The 19357-nt window shown below is 40.0% G+C and overlaps 1 protein-coding gene across 2 annotated transcripts in view; it reads left to right on the top strand.

The window, feature by feature from the left end:
- The window catches only part of LRRC1 (leucine rich repeat containing 1), a 71644-nt gene that overhangs the window by 37963 nt on the left and 14324 nt on the right, over positions 1 to 19357 (top strand). The window contains exons 5-10 of one of the 2 annotated variants that reach the window (XM_082049285.1): positions 9140 to 9196; positions 10786 to 10849; positions 11612 to 11686; positions 14082 to 14226; positions 17129 to 17247; positions 18330 to 18413. In XM_082049285.1, coding sequence (XP_081905411.1) covers positions 9140 to 9196; positions 10786 to 10849; positions 11612 to 11686; positions 14082 to 14226; positions 17129 to 17247; positions 18330 to 18413 — 544 coding nt within the window. The remainder of the gene's footprint in view (positions 1 to 9139; positions 9197 to 10785; positions 10850 to 11611; positions 11687 to 14081; positions 14227 to 17128; positions 17248 to 18329; positions 18414 to 19357) is intronic. The other variant, XM_082049286.1, reaches the window with a different exon arrangement.

Genomic DNA, 19357 nt, shown 5'->3' with positions numbered 1-19357 from the left:
ATTTACCCTACTGTCTTGAATAGGGAAAGTAACAAAAGTAATGGCAAATATTTTCCAAACAGCAATACTTGGAAGGTTAGTTAGGAAGTTCTTCCTACAGGCAGATAATAGACTTGGATTCCCTTGGGGTGAACCAGTAATGGAAGGGTGTCTTCCTCATGAATTCAGATATTCTGTCCATTTTTCTCATGGACTGGTGTATGGGATGACCATGTCCCAGGCCAGTGTTTGAAATTATTCAAGCTTTTGATATGTAGAGTTGCTTTTATATTTTTTTGTGTCATTAAGGATTTTCCTGCATAGACCTTTTATATTTTTGTTTTCCTTTCTATTGCCAAAAAGAGTATATTTAAGAGACCCAACTGAATGTTTGAAGAACATAGGCAAGGCCTCTCTTGAACCTTCTGTCTTTTCTCTTGCTTGTGCGTAGCCATGCTCAGTCTCTGACAACTTTTCTTCCCTGGGACCACTTCCAGCTGCTTGTCCAGTGCTGGTATATGCACGGAAAGTTTTCCCTTGTTAGGTGAAACATTCCTCTTTTAAGCTCGCTTATTGTTCCAGGGCATACTAGAGAGATGTGTGACACACTGCTTTAGGACTTAGTAACAGCCTAGATGTGTTAAGATTGCCAGTGCTACTTTTTGTGTTTCTCTGTGGTTTGTGTTCTCTTAACTCATAGTGTGGTTGCTATCTGGAGTAAAACAGTGAATGCTAATGCGTGTGAAATATTTTAGCTAATAATTAGGTGGGTGCAGCTTGGAGTAGGAGTTGTCCTGTTGGCTAGTTGAACTATTTGGAGAAACAAGTTACACAATTTAAGCTGTGAGTAGGAGTGTCTTTAACAACATTTCTCAGTCTAATGAGAGCAAGTCTAATTTCCCTGCCTATGCTGCAGGTTCATGTGTGTCTGCAGAGCTGCCCAGCCAGCAAGCATATCCTGCTCCTCTCATCAGGGGCAGCATTTAGGAATTTCCTCTTGTTTCCAGGATTTTTCTTCAATACTCCAGAGGTTTTGAGTTTTCAGCAACTTCTGAACTTGGAATCTTTCATGTTGACCTGAATAGGAGTAGCTGGAGAATAAAAGGTCTTCAAAGGCAGGGATGTTGCGCTCGGTGCATATGATCCAGAAGCAGATCAGAATGGCACTGTTTTGATGATGGACAGTCCTTGACTGTGTTTTTCTTACTGTATGCTACAATGCCTCAAGTGTAGATTACGCATCTGGTAGCATTGCACAGAATGGAAAATGCTCTTAAAAATGTGTGTAGCAAGACAATGTAATTCTGTTTTAAGGTTTACCATAATAATGTCTGATTAAAATACAGTCTTGTGTGATACAGCAAAAGTGATAGAGAGGCTTATTTTGCACATACATAGAAGGAAGACTGTTTGTAGGTGGTCTGGCTAGGCTGATATAAATAGTATTAAAAACTCTCACTCTAGCTTATCTGTATTTACCATGACAAGTAATATTTACAGAGTTTGAGTAGGTAGAGCATTCAGCGTTAATCACAGCTGTTTGCTAAATGGCAAAACTGAATGTTAAGGAACTCTAAAGCTTATTTCAGGAACACTATTTAACCATGTAGTAGTGAATGCAGTGCCATCTGGCCTATAAATACGAGATGTTGCATCCCGCATGTTACACAAGTAAGAAGTATTTGACATGTATTTAGCTCTTTTTCTTTTTTTTTTTTTTTTTAAGTAAAATAATCCCATTTTCTAGTCAAGTCATTGAAGACTCATATTGCATGAGTGGAATGGAAGGTATTTTGAAAATGAAATCTTATTGTAATAGTGAATTGGCTTAGCATACCCAACCTGTTTCAGTAATCTTGATTAGCAAATTGGAGAATGTTCAGCTAAAGCATTCAAAAGTGGACACCCTGAGCTGTAATTACACATTTCTCCTCCTGCATTTTGAAGGTCATATGGAATTCAGTGTTTGTCTCTTTTTTTGACCATGCTTGTTGCTGTGTGTGAGGGAAAGAGTGTAGAACTGATTTCACCAACCTGATAACCAAGTTATGTAGAAAACTAGTCTCAATTAAGGGCTTAGCCTACCTGTGTTATAGACTTAGGGAATTCCTTGGTCAAACTACAGAACTTTCCTCTGTTTATAAAATTTGGATGTGACTTGTGCCACTGGCCATCTGTTTAGTCTTTCCTCCAGTTAGTGGCTGATAAGATACTTATCCTGTTTTCACTTATGGAATATCTGTAGCTTTTTACAAGCCAATCAATAGAATTGATTATTCAGTTCAAGTAACTGACTATGCAAATACTTTCAATGGCTTTGCTGTTTAAGATGACAAAATTATCGACTTTACATTCTTCTGTGCCTATTTGAAATCTTCCAATGAAGGAATATTTTGGCCTCACAATTTGTGTCCACCTTTCCCAGCTCTGTTGAAAATAGCAAGTATTAGGAACATAATCGTTACTTTCAGGTTTTCTCACTAGAATACTGTCCTGCTTGTCAAACTCCAGAAATGGATTGCTAAGGAAAGCCTCACGTGCCTTTTCCCTTGCATGTTATACAACTGAGAGGAAAGAATAGTGTTTAACTTGGAAGCAACTTACTTCAAGTTGCTTTGCCTCCAAGGAGGAGGAGAGGGAATGCTCTTAAAAGTGCCTTTTGGAAGAATTGTCTTTAAGCATACTGAGGAGATGTAAGATTTCATCAATACTAAATCTAGTTAACTTGCTTTGCAGTTGTTTTTACAGCACCACTTACATTCAAAGGTAGGCCTACAGGACTTCACATGTGAAGGTAGTTTGCTTTGAATGGATAAATTTGCCCTCATTTAAGAAATTAATATATTTTGTAATTTCTGGCTCACATAAGAATTTCTAAGATTTGGTAGTTACGAATGTACGAAAATCGCTCTCCCCTATTTCATGGTGTGGGCTTAGGGTCTCTGTCTTTTAATTCTGTTGCATTAATTTTACAAAAATTCATTACTACTCTATCATTCACACTGTAAAACAGGTTTCCACAACTGAAGGGTAACCAAAGAGAGAGGAGGGATGGTATTTAAAGCTGACATTTGAAGAAAAAAAAAAGCTTTAAACTGAAGCTGGATTTTTTTGAGAAATAAGCTTCTTGAGAAAAGGAAAATAGCTGCAATTCTATACTATTTGTAGGTTACCACATAATGGATATGAATTTATAAGGGTCTTTTGTGATAACTTTGTATATTTATATGCCAGCATTAAGCAGTAGTTGAAAGCAAAATGAACATAGTGTTGAACCTTTTAAAAAAGGGAGGTAAAATGCATATAGACCACAAATTGCATGGTTTTATGTTAAGAGAACCTTAGGAAATTCAGGAAGTGTAATCCATCCCTGTAAGGCTAATACTGCTTTTGTTGTGTTGGAAGTGTCATTAATCCAAAAACCCACATGGAGCTGATTCTTCAGGTGCTGAGGAAGGATACCATGCTGGCAGGTATAGTAACTGTGAAGAGCATGTGGGTGAAATAAGTCAGAATCAGGGAAGAACTGAAGTGGTAGTTAATTCTGGTAAGGGCTGTATTCTATGGAAGGTCTTGAAACCATCCAAATTTAAGCATCTAATTTCATAGAATCACAGCAGGGTTTGGGTGGGAGAGGACTTTCAAAGACCTTCTTGTCCAACTTCACTGCCATGGGCAGGGACATCTTTCACTAGATTGTGTTGCTCAAAGCCCCAGCCAAGCTGGCCTTGAGCAATTCCAGGTGGAGGGCATCCACAGCTTCTCTGAGCAACCCATTCCAGTGTTTCACCACTCCCATCACAACAACAACAAATCTTCATTTTGTCTACTCTACATCTACCCTCTTTCAGGTTAAAATCATTGTCTCTTGTCTGGTCACTGCAGGCCCTGGTAAAAGTATCTCTTCATCTTTCTCATAAGCCCTATTTATGTATTGAAGGGCTGCAATAATGTCTCCCCAGAGCCTTATTTTCTCCAGGCTGAACAACCCCAGCTCTCTCAGCCTGTCCTCATAGGAGGGCTGGAACAGCCCTCTGAGCATTTTCGTGGCCTCCTCTGAACTTGCTCCCAACAGGTCCATGTCCTTCTTATGTTGAGGGCCCCAGAACTGGACACAGAAGGTATGGGTCTCAGCAGAGCGGAGTAGAGGGGCAGAATTACCTCCTGCAACCTGGTGGTCACACTTATTTTGATGCAGCCCAGGATATGGTTGGAAGTAGGAGATGGTGTTTGGAGACTGATCTCAGGCTATTTCTGCAGTCTATGATACAGTCAGTGAAGAGAGGATGAGAGAAAGAGGCTTCTTTAGGGAGTGAGTTGGAAGAGGACCCCATCCCAAAGGTTTGTGCTGTACCTTCAAATACTTATGGTCTGAGTTAAGTGGCATTTTGAGAGCTGTCTGGTGACTGATTAACCCTGTCATTTCCTTGGGGAAAAAAGGCTGCTAAATGTTGAGTTCTCAGTGAATTGTGGGATGGGAGTAGCTTGATAGGATCCTGTCAGATGACTAGTCACCTAACTGGTGTGTCCTGGGGCAGGTTCATACATGTTATTGGTTGTTTTATTTGGTCAGTGGGGATGGGCTGTAATAAATTTAAATACGACTAGTTTCATGCATTTTGTATGCTATTATAAGAGTACATAGTTACCCTCTCCTCTCTTGAAAGACCCTTGATAGACAGGAAGACTGGTGCTTTCCTTTTCTGCACAAAAAAGATGAATTGCCTAGTTTGAACTCCCTTCTCAGTTTATATTGCATCGAGTGTTTGAAAGTGTATGTGCTGTGTAGGATACAGGGGCAGGACATCATCAAAGTAACAGTAATGTTTAGATACTGGTTCAGTGAGCTGAAGTCCTTTGGAACTGGTAGAAATAAACAGAATGTGGACTTGATAATTGCATTTCTGTATGCAGCATCCTTGGACTGTGTTCTGTAACTATGGCTACTGCTGCTGCAGCAAAAAAGTAATACCAGACCAAATTCAGAATCTGTACTGATTTTCTCTTTAGCCAACCATATTGTGCAGGACCTTCCCTTGTTGTATGTAAATGTGGGAACCATGCCTGTTCTGTCTTTCCCTTCTCTTTACAGTCTTACAAACATGAGGAAAAGATCACTCTTTATAGGTTGGTGATCCCAAAACTAAATTTGGGATTTTTGCATTCCCTTAAGCAGCTGAAACTTGCTGGAAAGGGTGCAAATAGGGCCATGTGTTTCTGCAGGTGTTTTAGATCTTCCTCTCTTCCAACTCTGTTTTGTTGTTTTCCAAAGCCTGACCTGTTGCAGGCTCAGCTGTGCTGTGCTATTGACATGAGGTCAAAATGTGTGAGATTTTCATTACTTAAGTAAGAGGAGACTGTTGTCCAGTTTTTAGTTGACTAAGGGTCTTTACCTTTCATAATAGTCCTTTTGTCATCTATCTTCATTTTCTCCCAGCTTTTTCCACATTTCCTTTTTCAACCTTTGTATTTTTCACTTCATTTTTACAAGAAAGTAGCATTTGTCTCACTGTGCTTCCCAGTGCTTTCCTCAGAAGCATTTGCTGTTGTACCCCAAGGGGCTTGGGTGCCCCCAGTCCTGTTGTGGGCTGGATGGAGATAAAATGGGCCAGATAAGGTTGTCTGTTGTCACTCCTAAGGCTGACTTTCCATCTCCTTGAAAAGGGGAATCATACAGCTGTCCTTGATAAAGTAAAAGCACTAGGAAAACGATTTTCAGTTTTGTATTTTATAACTTTACAAGGCAGAGTATATTTAATGTATATAGTAAACTGAAAAGGTAATTTCATCCAAGGTAACTAGGGAACATGTCTCCTTGTCTGTCTGTTGTTGTGTTTTGTTGTTTTTGTTTTGGTTTTGTGTTTGTTGTTGTTTGTTTGTTTGTTTGTTTTTCCACACACATGCTTGGTGTTCGGGGGTGTGTGGTAGCATTTGTGGTGAGAATTATTACACTATTAATCCTTTTTACAAGTTTCTGTGAAATAGCTTCTTATTATGGTAGTCTTGGAAAAGTATTTGGGGTTTTTTCTTTCCTCTTTAGAATAGAGATTTTGTTTATACTTTTGTATTTCTAAATGCAGTTGGTGAATAGCCTCTGGCAGAACCGTGACTCCTGTCTGAGTAGGCTAGATTGATGTTGCCTTTGTGTTTTATGGCTTGAAACAAACAGCTAACTCCCCCATGACTGGTTTTCTCTCCTAAATGAAAATTAGGATTAGGGAAAGACTTGGAAATTGATGAAGTATGACTTCTTTTAGTGTCTTTCAAAAACTTCAGAAAGACTTAACTAACAGTGCATCCACAAAATAAAGGGTCGAGGGAAATGTTTTGACTAGTATATTGTGAAAAATCTTTATTTGCAGTTGAGAAGAGGAAAAATTACACTTTATGAAGGGAATGTATTAGTATATCAGAAAACATGTCTGAAAAATAGCAAGAAATCTAGAATTTTGCTTGCAAATGACTGAAAATCATGTCTCTTAACATACCTTAAAAGCAGAAAAATGTTAGTGAACATAGGATGTGTTAAGAACCTGTTGGTAAATTTAAGGAAGAGCTTTATCTTTGCTCTGTAGTATATCAGAGATCGGTGCTTCAGTACATGAGTGTGCCTTTTCCATTTTTATCTGTATTCTATACTGTAACTGTCATGTTTTGCCATTTGAAATTGCAGCACATGGCCTTAGAGGGAGCCTCTTCTGTAACTAGTTGAAATTTAAGAGTAATGAGTTAAAAGTTTCTTCTTATTTTCTGACCTCTACTTCAGATTGATCCACCTTTATACTTCAATCTAATGGGCAGCTTTGCTGGTGTAAACTTCATAGACTTATTATCTACTTTATATTACATAGTGGGAAATGTTATTTTGCCTGTTGGGTTCCCTTTGCATTGCATTTGGACTGGAGACCTTGGAAAAAGTAGAAAAGATTGATTCAAGTGCTGGAGGGCAGCATCTTTATTATTTTTCTTCTCCAGAAACTAGAGTCGTTAGAGATGAAAACATAAATGCCCCCCATAAGAAGAGAACCTCCTCCAGGACCATGATCAGCCACGGTTGGTCTCTGAAGCGTGTGGTAGGCGGTGGGTGTCCACAAGGTCACCAGTACCCAGTGGGTCCCCATGGCACTGCTGGCTGGGGTGGTCCCTGCGCCTTCTGTGCACCTTTCTGGCAGTTGTATTGACCCATGTGTTTAAGGGGGTTTATTCTATGTCGGGTTAGGGATCTGCGTTATTTTTTTTTGCAGGGTTATTTTTAAGCAGGATCAATTTCTTGAGTCGATACACTGGCCTGCCCCAGTGTAATGATACGATGAGGATGGTTAAGATGGTGGTTCCCAAGTTCTTGCTGTTGAATGTGGTTTTGCTGACAAAGATTTCTGTTTAGCCACAGCCAAAGTGGTGTCTGATGTAAGAAGAGCAATTAAGAGATTGCACTATTTTACTAATCGACACTTCAGTATAATGGGGAGGGAGATAAGTAAATGCGAGGTGATCTGTAAACACAAGATTACAAGGCAGCTTGGCAGTGTGTGCATCCTTTTTGTATTCTTTTGTTAAAAGTGAATCATGGGCCTCACGTAATACAAGCCTGAAGAGAAAGTGTGACATTCTAAGGAAGTTTGGAATAGGTTTCTGGAAAACCTGTAAACAAAAATGTAAAGGCAGTGTGTGGGTGGCAATGTGAGTAAGAGCAGACCTATGTTCCTCTTGGAGAGAAACTGTTCTCCATCACCTCTCCCCTTCCACTGATTTGGTTCATGTGAGAATGTCAGATACCGTGTGCCACCATGACTTGTGTTTTGTAGTGTTAAAATTTTTATATGAGAGCTCTTTCTTGTGTCATTGAAATGATGGTTTCCTACAGCCTGGTTTCTGTCAGATGATTTTGAGTGGCAGTAGCTGAGTTATTCTCACTTATGTGTTAATTGTATTGGGCTTCTACTAAAACGTCTTCACCTATAAGGTATGTTGTAACTGTCTTTCTTCTGGAGGAATACAGAACCCATTGGGTAAAGTTTGTTTATTTTAAAAGGTGGGGAGGACTGTTGAGGCTGTAATCAAAGCTCCTGTGAGATTCCATTCACTGTTCTTTAAATGCAGTATGAGATCGGTGCTTGAAGTAAGGATCTATTTTTCAGACGTCATCCAAAGCCAATCTGTGAAAAATCTTCTTTCCCTTTTAATAACTCATTACATCAGTTATGTTGCTTTTCCTGCTTAAATAACTGTATTGGAGTTGCAATATGAAGGGTTTTCTTTAGTATTATTCAGGTTACCATCTGCATTTTTACTGGGGCTAACTAATGATCATGTGATTCAATATGCTTGTATTGTTTGAAGTGAAAACAAGTGTTTCAATTTTATGTGTTCTCACTCTGTGGTCCGTCCCCCCATCCCCCTCAAAGGTGTACAAACAAAAACATTTTGGGTTTAAATTTATCGGGTGTTTCAAATTTAGTGGAATTCCTGTTTTAATCTAGATTTTATTTAAGGCCTAGTACCCTGTCCCTCTCCCCTGCACACCATGACGAAACATATTCTCTTGTAGGGAACTATTTATTTGCAGTCACCATATCTGATTTTTATTTTCCCCTGGGATGCTGGAGGATTAGAGCAGATTATAGTGCTGGGATAATGTCTGACTCCTTGTGCTCCATTTAGTCATAAATAAACCCCTGAAAAATCTGAATGTTGCTATGGTGATGATAGTAAAAGCCTGGGATATGGAGTAAATGAGCCGCTTAGAAGCATAATGTCACTTACAGTAATGAGCACACTGTTGTTAGAGTAGTGATGGGTTTACCTGATGCTCTGTAACTTTGCTAGCCCACACCAGATTCTGAAAGCGAGCAAATAAATGCAGTTCATTTGAATATGCTGTCTTCAGTAACTTACAGCTACTGACCTTTTAACAAATGGAAATTTGTGCTTTGTCTGTTTACTTTCTGGCTTTAATGTGTTGAAGTATCACGGAGAACCATGCAGAAACATCCAGTCTTTGTATGCTGCCTTTCACATGATGAGCTGATTGAATTAAAACAACAGAAAAATCAACTCACAGCAATCCTATGTAAACAGACACTTTCCTTCTCTGAAAGTGTGGAATATGAGGAATAAGATTGCATTAAAATGTGGTTTGCTCTTTTGATTTTTTTTCCAGTCTGTATAACCTGGCTTCACTGGAACTTAGAGAAAACTTGCTGACATATTTACCTGAGTAAGTGACATTTTGTGTGTTTGATTGTGTTAACATAAAATCTGCTTCTTAAAATTTGCTAAGATTTGAAACTGAATGACAGTTAGAAAAAATATTCAGTGCTGACTGACAACTTCATTTAAGAGATACAGCTTTGTTTTAGCAACACCTGGTTACATCCATTACCTCTGGTTCCACTTTGTTAGTAGCAAGAACCTGCAGTCTGTGTCAATTGGTTCTGATCTAAATAAATATTTTATATAAAACACAGCATCACCAAGCATTTCTTCCCAAACACAGCAGGAAGTGCAGGTATTGTTTTGGGTTGTTCTCATGCTGAAATTTCATAACTGTGAAAGTAGGCTAATAGGATCTCAGACATTTCAACTCCAGACCTTCAGAGCATTTAAATAAGCATTTGCATTCATGGCTAAGTAACCAAAAGCTTCTAAAACCTGGAAATCAAAGCCTTGGTGACAAACTAGGCCTACTGATGTCTAAAATCTGACTCAACTCACTGTGATTTTGGCAAGAAAAAGATACCTAGACATCTCTGTGTTGTCTGTATTGTGGAAGAGGAATTGGTGGTCCTTTGTAAGATTAATCAGGTATCTTATAGTTTGGGGATCCTTTTTGGCTGCCTTGAAGAAGCCTCTTCTTTCTCTAATGAAGGAATTCCCTTCCTTCACTACCCTGCTGCTTCTTGAAAGAGTTTTGGTGACTCCTATTCTGCTTGTTTAGATAATTTAATAGATACTGTAATAAATTTAACCCATTTTAATCAGAATCTCTTCCTCAGTCGCTTTGGGATCCTTTTTTCCTGTCAATCTACCCAGCACCTCAGTTGCGGCTGTTTGTAGCTGTGAGCCACAAGGCACTTTAGATGTCAGTGGTCAGAAGATAAGAATTGCTAGCTAGGTCTTGCCATGTGGTGTCAGAATTAAGCTGTCACAAATGCTGACAATTTTATTGCTCCTGGAAAATTCTGACTGTCAGTAATGTAGCTGATGAGTCTGGCTGGCTTTCGTAGTACTGCAGCTTTGGACAAGGAAGCAAGAGCTCTACAGCAGGCTGCTTTTGAAGTAGAAGGATGGGCCTCTGTGTCTGTTCATATTTCAAGAACTTCTACATCTTTCTGGGCTTCCCTCTGTTTGCATCTTCAAATCCAACCCAAAATACTTCAGAAACTGATAGATCAGGTTGAGAAGATACATGATGGATTTGTTGAGTCTTGAGTCACACTGTTACATGTGATCACTGTGGGGAATTTTTATCCAGTTGCATAACTAAATTCGCCCTAAAAATAAACCCAACCAACTATACTAAACTATGTGGCACTGTTGACCCTGAGGGGCTGATGGTTAAAGTAAAGAATAATGATTTGATTGCCTATAGTAAGTTTTGTGTTTCAAGAGCATACAGTAACACTGACAAACCAAGTTACTTTTTCAGTAAGATATTACTGCAAATAGTCTATGCCCAGTAAAATAACTGTCTGTCTACAATACATTGTAATTTGAAATATGAGTTTCAGTAAAATGAGCTCATTCAAATACATGGGGTTTCTGTTGGTTTAGTCTGATGTGGTTTTGTTTTGACTTATCTCATAGATCACTTGCCCAGCTGCAGCGACTAGAAGAACTTGATTTAGGAAACAATGAACTTTATCACTTGGTAAGAGAACATGCCACTGATAGTGCACGTTGGCCTTGTTTTACACATCATTTATGTTAAATAGGTTGTAGGATGTCCAAAATTGAAGAAAGAAAAATATATGGAGGGAAAGTCTTTCTGTATGTACAGATGAATTTTGGCAGTGAGTCGGTGCTTCTCATATCTGCTTAGTCTCATTCAGTACAATATTTCTTTACCCAAGAAACCACAGCTGATCTCTAGAAAATGAGAGCACTGCACAGACTTTTTCTGTGGAAAGAAAAAGGAGTGGAAGGGCACAAACTCTTGTCTGCACTTCCGATTGCCGTGAACACATGGGCTGCTGCAGGGAGCTGGGTGGGCTATACACAGATGGAAGCTCAGCGGTTTCCAGGGTGGGAACAGGAATCTTTGGGAGGGGGCCGAGGCAAACTGCTGAGCGCTGCGGTGTCTGACATTGTGGCAGGTAGATGTACCAAAAGGTATCAGTCATCTCCCTTAAGCTAACTCGATTAAATGTTGGATTTGCAGTAGATTAAGAGTGTGCAATGCAGTTTGTTAGTGCCTGCCAGGTAAAGTATTGTAGCTTGTTAAGCCATAGAAATTAATTTGTATGATGGAGTTCCCAAATGCTCACATTCACCCTTGCTGCATTTAACCATGGTACTTCTAAATAGTGCTTGGAGTAAGCATTGGTTTGCTCAGACTGTAATTATGGGGTGGCCATTTGTTTTTTACTTGAAGCTGCTATGCTACTTAACATTTTTACTTTTTATATTATAGCCAGAAACAATTGGTGCACTTTTCAATCTTAAAGACCTCTGGTTGGATGGAAACCAATTAACCGAAATACCTCAGGTAAAGATGAGCTCTACTGATACTGTTTTGATGATGCTTTTTAAAGAAAACCTTTTTATCTGTACCTAAAGGGTGATGATCCAAAATGAATAGTTCTTCTCCGTTCGTTTTCCTGGGTTTGGTTTTGGATGTGTAAGGGCTTTCTCTTAATAAGTTCCTCAGTAAGGCATTGTACATAGAATCATAGAATGGTTGGGGTTGGAAGGGACCTTAAAGGTCATCTAATTTCAACTCCCATGCCATGGCCAGGGACACCTTCCGCTAGACCAGGTTGCTTAAAGCCCCATCCAACCTGGCCTTGAACACTTCCAGGGATGGAGCATCCACAGCTTCTCTGGGCAACTTGTTTCAGTGCCTCACCACCCTCATGGTAAACAGTTTCTTCCTTGTATCTAATATAAATATACTCTCGGTTTAAGGCCATTACCCCTTGTCCTATCGCTACATGCCCTTGTAAAAAGTCCCTCTCTGGATTTCTTGTAGCCCCTTTTAGGTACTGGAAGGCTGCTGTAAGTTGTCCCCAGAGCCTTCTTTTCTCCAAGCTGAACAAGCCCAGCTCTCTCAGCCTGTCTCCCTAGAGAGGTGCTCCAGACCTCTGATCACCTTCGTGTCCCTCCTCTGGACTTTCTCCAACAAGTCTGTGTCCTTCTTATGTTGGGCCTCTAGAGCTAGACTCACTGCTGTAGGTGGGGTCTCACCAGAGTGGAGTGACCTGCTGACCACACTCCTTTTGATGCAGCTCAGGGTCCCGTTGGTATTCTAGGCTGCGAGGGCACATTGCCAGATCATGTTGACATGACATCAGATGTTGTCAGACATTTTCTTCAAAAAATGTTGACAAAGGAATTGTTTCCTAGTAGGCACATTGTTCAGTTTATAGGATGACACATCCTCTGTTTATAGTCCTGGCTCAATGATCAAGGAGCCACTAGTTGGCTGAGCTAACTCTCACCTTTTGTATCTATTTTTAAATTGCAGTTTTCAGAGCTTTGAAGAGGAATCATTAGGTTTTTTTTTGCAGTGATCTTCTTCTATTCAAATACAGTGTTTGGGAGAAGTACAATCATAGAACTTTTGCCATAAATAGAAATTTTGATTTATGCAGGCAAATCTCCCATCTGACATCAGTCATGGGATGAAGTGCCTTAGCATTTAAAGCTTACAGCACTCCAAATTCCCTTTCTTAAGAACTGTCATAACATGTGGGATTGTTTCTTTCCCCCTTTTTCCTTTAGAGCGAAGTCAAAACCTGCTTTTCCCTCTTCCTTGTTCAGTTTGCTGTTAGTTGGTGTATTGATCTCATTGTCAACAGTGTAATTTGGAAATTAGTTACAGTTTAGTGGGTTTTGTTGACTTTGTTGTTTGCTTGGACTACTAATTCTTTAAGTAGATGTAGTTAAACACTGATTAGCATTCATAAAAGGTCAAGTGTGACTTCAGCAGCTGTTTTTATTTAAGCTGGCCATTATTGTATATTTGGTCTAATGTCCAAAAGATAGGATAAAGGGTGTGTGTATATGTGTTTAATGAAAGGCCCTCTTGAGGGGCAAACATTTCTAAAATTAAAGGACTGGTCTTGTGAGTTAGGATCAAGGCTGTCATTGTGCGATGATTTCATATATGTAAAAGAAAAGGACATTTCTGCCCTAGACATTCTGTTCTCTGGAAGATGCTTTGGATGACTAAAATAGGAACTATTCTAGAGCGTGTATAGGGTTGTCTGTATATACGGAATGGGAGGGTGCTGTGATGGCTAACAGGAACAAAGGCATTTCTCTGTCAGACTTTCAAGCTAATTGGCAGATTACCACTGTAAAAAATTAAGTAATCATTAATAATTGTAGATGATGGCAGTAGAACTTGGCAGTTAAAATATGCTTGCTAGAGCAACACTCCCAGTTCCTATTTCTACATTTGTTGCAGTTGGGAGATGTGAAGATATGAAATCCCTAGATGTCATGGCATGTTGCTGTATCAGCCAAAAGAAACTAATCCTAATTTGCCTAGGGTTAATTGGGAGGGGCAGACTTTAATTACGTGGAGGTTGATAATCTGTAGTTCTCAAAAAACAACTTTGCAGTCTTTACTTGGGGATAACTCCAGTTTTGGCTGATGCTTGCCCGGGTGTGCTCAGCATACCTTGTCTGACTACTGAAACCAGTCTTAATAGTTAGAATAAGGAACTGTGTCTGAATTGCTTGGTTGGTTTATCATATGTAAAATATGATTGTTTACTTTTTTCTGCATTTAGAGGTCAGAGAAAGAATGACCAATTTAGAAGTCATAAAGAGAATTGTTTTTCCTTCTGGAGTTTCATTGCAATGGTACATTTTTCAAATTGTTTTGTTACGTGTTTGGGCATGACTTAAATTTTTTTTTTTGTCTTGTATCGCAGGAAGTAGGAAACCTGAAAAACCTGCTTTGTCTGGATGTTTCTGAAAATAAATTGGAATGCCTTCCTGAAGAAATTAGTGGTCTGACTTCTTTAACAGACTTGCTTGTTTCTCAGAATTTACTTCAGGTCTTACCTGATGGCATTGGTAAGTACAAGGTGAATGCTGTGAGACAGAACCATTTAGTCCACCGTAAATTGAAAGTTGTTTGTTTTCAAGTCTTCTGAAGTCTTTTTGTGCAAGAGATGAGCTTGTCTCAGCTATTAATTTTCATAATATGAAATGCATAGCTCTATTTTCTCATTTTAATTGTGTACATAATGACTATCTCGGACTCCTTTTTTGGCCTTCACTTAATACCTGCCCAACCAAAAGTTAATATATCCTCTCAGTTCATACTGTGTCCATGTCACTGTTATAAATCTTTACATTTTAAAAGTCTAGCTTGTAACATGCTGTATGTCACTTGATAATACTGGCTGACAGTATCACTACAAAAAAGACATCCTTTTTAGTAGGGATATGTAATTATCTTCAATTGGACATTCTGATTAATCCCATACTGAGCCCAGTGGAAGGCTGTTCTGGCTTCAGCACATTATTCCTCACACTCGAGTATCCAAACTACAGCCTTTCTGTGTCTGACCCCTTAAAACAGCTTTAATAACTAAGGAATGTTTTTTGAAGCAGTACCAGTGCCTTTTTAAAGGTAAATGTGTTTACACCTGCAGCAGTTGTGGAAAGTAGTCAGTGAGGCATTGTTTCTCTGCTACTCATCAGCTGTTTTTCCTGACAGTCTCATGTTGCAAGACCATGCCTTCTCCTTGCCAGGTTTTTTTTTTTTTTTTTTTTTTTTAAATAAAGGTGTAGGAGAAGGAGGAATGTGGGAAACAATGGGCAGACCTTCCCCCTCCCTCCATATGGTATGTGAGCCTGAGAAAAGAGCAGTGTTTTTCTAGAAATTAAACTTGGGAGACCAGGGTGACTACTGTGCATCCTACAGCTGGCTAGCATGTGTTTGGTAGAGGCTCGCAGCAGCCCTCTCTGGTGACCTGAGCTGGCCAGTACAGGTGTTGCACATGAGAAATGGAGCTGTACCTTCTGCAAGGTGACAGCCCACGCAGCCTGCACCAGGGAAGCTCAGCTTTAACACCAGCTGCTGAGCAAGAGGAGCTGCTGCTTCTCGACAGCCCTGTGAAATGGAGTTGCTTTGCTGGGGAAGGTTGTTGCAAAGGGCCAGGCCATTTCAGGCCAGGTCTAGTTTGCCTGTGCATTTTGTAACATTTTCTGGATCTAATTTTGTTACAAAGGCAAAAAAAAAAAGCTACTTATGTGAATATAATAGCTTACTTGTGTTTGGAAAATTGGGTAGGGCAACAGTATATATTTTGTATAATACTGGAACTTACTGCGTGAAACTGGGGAATTCTGGTGTTGGGGTTGAAGTGAAACTCGCTGGTCTCTGTGGAAGCTACTGGGAGGGGTTCAGCTGATCACTGAAATGCTGGTTGGACTGGTGGATCTGTAGAGCCCTCGAAGCAGGGCTGTCACCAACACTAGTGGGTCAGGTCAACTGTGGCTGTGTCTCACCAAGTCTCTGAAGCCCCTCACGGAGATGGCTCCAGCATCCGTGGGCAGCCTGTGTCAGAGCTGCACCACCTCCCACTGAGGAAGCTTCTCCAAGTGTCGAGCCCATGCTTCAGTTTGTGGCCATTGCTGTCTCACCTGCCACTGTGGAGAGGAGTTTGGCTCTGTCATCTCTGTAACTGCCTTCAAGTAGTTGTGGGCTGTTCCCAGATGCCTCCTTGGCTGCTGCTTTGCTGGAGTCAACAAAGTCAGCTCTCCCAGCCTCAGCTCACATGTGCTCTGGTCACATTTGCAGCTTTGTGCTGGACCGCCATCACCATCTCACTTGAATTGTGGAGTTGTGGGGGAAGACGGGAGAGGACATGAAACTGAGTATGATTTCACAGGTGTGGCCTCACTGGTGCCAAGTAGATAGGATATAGTAACTTCCATTGATCTCCTGGCTGTAGTTCTAACATAGTCCAGCCAGTGTTTATTTCTGGTGAGAGCTCACTGCTAGTTCATGTTCAGCTTGATGCTCACCATAGCCCCCAGGTCCTTTCCAGCAGGGCTCCTGTACAGCCCGTCACTTCCCAGCCTGTGCTGGTGCACGGGTTCATTCTGCCCAGGTGCAGAGCTTTGCGCTTTTCCTTGCTGGACCTTGGGTTTCTCTGTAGGTTGCTATCTTTCTGTGTATCAGCTGTCTCTTCATGATTTAGAATCATCAGCAAATTTGGTGTGCCAGCCTATGACAGCTTTTTTGGACCACGTGAGCATGGGCTGGGACATGTCAGCAGTCAGTGGTGTCTCCTGAATTCTCTGTCTTGGGTTCTGCCTGGATCAGCTCCTCTTGGCACCAAAGACCATTCTGGTAAAAAGGAGCAGAACAAAGTGAACTTTCTGCTCTGAAATGGTATTTTGTCCTTTCTGGGGAGAAGACCTTCAAAGAAGTTTGATCTGTAATCTGTTGGGTTTCATATCTGACTAACTGCATTCTATATTAGGATAAAGAGACCTTGATCCTGTTTAGTTTTGGGCTGTCACTTCAGTGCAAGCCTTACTTACTCTGGCTGAATAGGCATAGATGATCTTCTGGACACTTCTTTATTAATAAACATTGTATAATTGAGCAAAAAATAGATCATTTTGCCCTGTTTATAGGCCTTTGGGTAGACATGTCCTTGAATGGGTACCATTCAGATTGCAACTTTAATACAATTTAATATGCCTAAATATTGGATATGAATATTTATATTGAATATTAATTTAGTGATGTTATAAACTTGCAAAAATAGTGCAAGCACCAAGAGAAGCAATGCTTGGGTTTTTATGGTTGTTTTGTATTTGGTTTTTTGTTTACCTGAAAAGAAATTTTCACTGTGTTAGAGAATTTCTAAAAGTTTTGCAGCAGTAAAATTTTCTATAATTAAAGCAGGCTTTGGAGGATACTAAGCTAAACAAACGTGTTGTTCTTTCTGTACAGGAAAACTGAGGAGGCTCTCCATTTTGAAGGCTGATCAGAACAAACTTATTCAACTAACGGATTCAATTGGAGACTGCGAAAGCCTTACTGAACTAGTTCTAACAGAAAACCAACTGCAGGTAGGCATGGCCAGGGCTGCTCAAATGGCCGGTGGTAATAAGACCTGCTGCTAAGTGCTGAGTCACTTAACTCATCAGGTTACTCACCATTGCTACTGTTAAATAGCGAATTTCTTTTAAATGCATTTTATTTCTAACCTGTTAAGTGAATGCTGACAATCAAGTTGTGTGTAGCAATAATCCTCCTTTCCAAAGGCTTACACAATTACATATTCACTCTTGAATCTTTCATGATCAGTGAGGGAACTGGAGCACCTGGGCTGCAGGTATCACTTGCTTTGTGTTTTTAATGTGGAGTTGGTGGCACATTGCGTTGTTGCCAATTTTTGATGTGCATTATCTGGATCAGACTTGCTGGAACTGAATAAGAGCCCTGAGCACTGCAGAGCTGCAGTTGTACCATTCCTTGCTCTGCTGCTCTACTCCAGCTAGGTATTAAATACGATATGTGGTCAACTAAAATAAATCTCAGACTTCCTTGCATTAGATGTTTCCTTCCATTATTTTGAAACTGTCTTCACATGATGCTGACACTTGGAGAGCAGAAGTGTTGATAAAAGTCTAGATTTGAGCATTTCTTAAGTTAGGCTGGTGCTTAGTTGAGTTAGGAGCTTCAGGCTATTGGAAAGACGCCTCTCCAGAGTTCAGTTCATAGCACGTAAGTTAGAAACTTGGCTGTCTATTATCTGTTTAGGAACCCTAAAGTTATATAATATGGACATTCTGCATACATGCTTTGGTACATGGCTGTTGTGCATCTGTCATCTTAGTGCAGAATCCATGAGTGAATTTATATCAGAATCTGATGTTCCTGGACATTACTTCTGCAAGATAAAACATTGGATGTCCTTTGAAAGGCCTGGTAGTGATGAGGGTTAACTACACTCTGATTTTGAAAGTGGATCAGTCTATTGATTCTATTAAGCTAAATAAATTTTATTAAATTAAATAAATAATTATTAAATCTATAAATAAGTCCATTAAGTCTATTAATATTAATTTATTTTAAAGTGGGAAGTTTTGTTCCAACTCCATGAATTTACAAATTCTGTTTGCATATTGTTTTGTATTTGTTGGAACAGTCGTTGCCGAAGAGCATTGGAAGACTAAAGAAGCTGAACAATTTGAATGCCGATAGAAACAAATTAACATCATTGCCCAAAGAGGTAAGTTTTGTGCAAGTAAGTCTCACAGATGTGATTATACAAAACAAAAAACTCTTGATTTCAAGTGCCTACAAGAAGTATCAGGCAGCTTTGCTCCACTGGCTGTTTTTCACAAACTGATCATAACCAGAAGCTTGTCCATTAGATCTGAGCAGCAGCTGTGGTGGTTTGGTGGCTTGGAAGTGCAAAATGTCTTTGCAGTTGAACACGAGGGTTTGGGTCTAATTAGTTTGTAACTAGTAATTCCCAGTGTGAGTGTCAGGTCACTACTTGAAGACTGGGAGTTCTGTTAGAGCGAATGCATTTAAACATCAATATGCCTCTTCTGTATGTAGTATGAAAGTATTGCCAGAGTATTCCTCGCCTCACTCTTGCGAGCAATAGCAAAGGGAAGGTTTCATATTCTGAAAAATGATTCAGAGACTGTTTTGACAATCTTTTTGTTTTGGGGATCTCAGGGCTAATTTTGCCTTTAAATATGTGGACCTGATGTGATCAAGATCACTGATACCTGGTATCTTACAATGATGTTCACTAGGGCTTCTTGTCTATCATAACAGTATAATGGAATGAAATGAGACTAGAATTTCTGTTGTGAAACTAAATGTAATGAAGGCCTTACAAGTTTAGTTCAGCACTAAATTCTGGAGAAAGACTGGGGGAAGCAGCATCTTGTGATTAGAGCATGGGATTGAGAGTCGGCTCTGCTCGCACTCCTGTTTTTGTCCAAGTAGTTCTCCCCCTTAATTTTCCTGTTTCTAACATGTGGCTCTCAGGGCGTAGCTTTTGTTCACCACTCTCAGTCACTTCAGGAGCAGGAGGGGTTTGTACTCAGGTGGCAGCTGGTGGATGGGAATTGAGAGGAGTATCAGCTCTGCTTCGTGAGACCACACTTCTGCTCAGGCCCGCTTACTTACAGAGCTTGGACTGCTTGAAGAGGAGGT

This window comes from Streptopelia decaocto (assembly GCF_964273445.1).
Source record: "Streptopelia decaocto genome assembly, chromosome: 3".
Taxonomy (NCBI): domain Eukaryota; kingdom Metazoa; phylum Chordata; class Aves; order Columbiformes; family Columbidae; genus Streptopelia; species Streptopelia decaocto.
The sequence above is the reverse complement of the archived record's forward strand: the minus strand, read 5'-3'. Positions and strand labels throughout refer to the sequence as shown.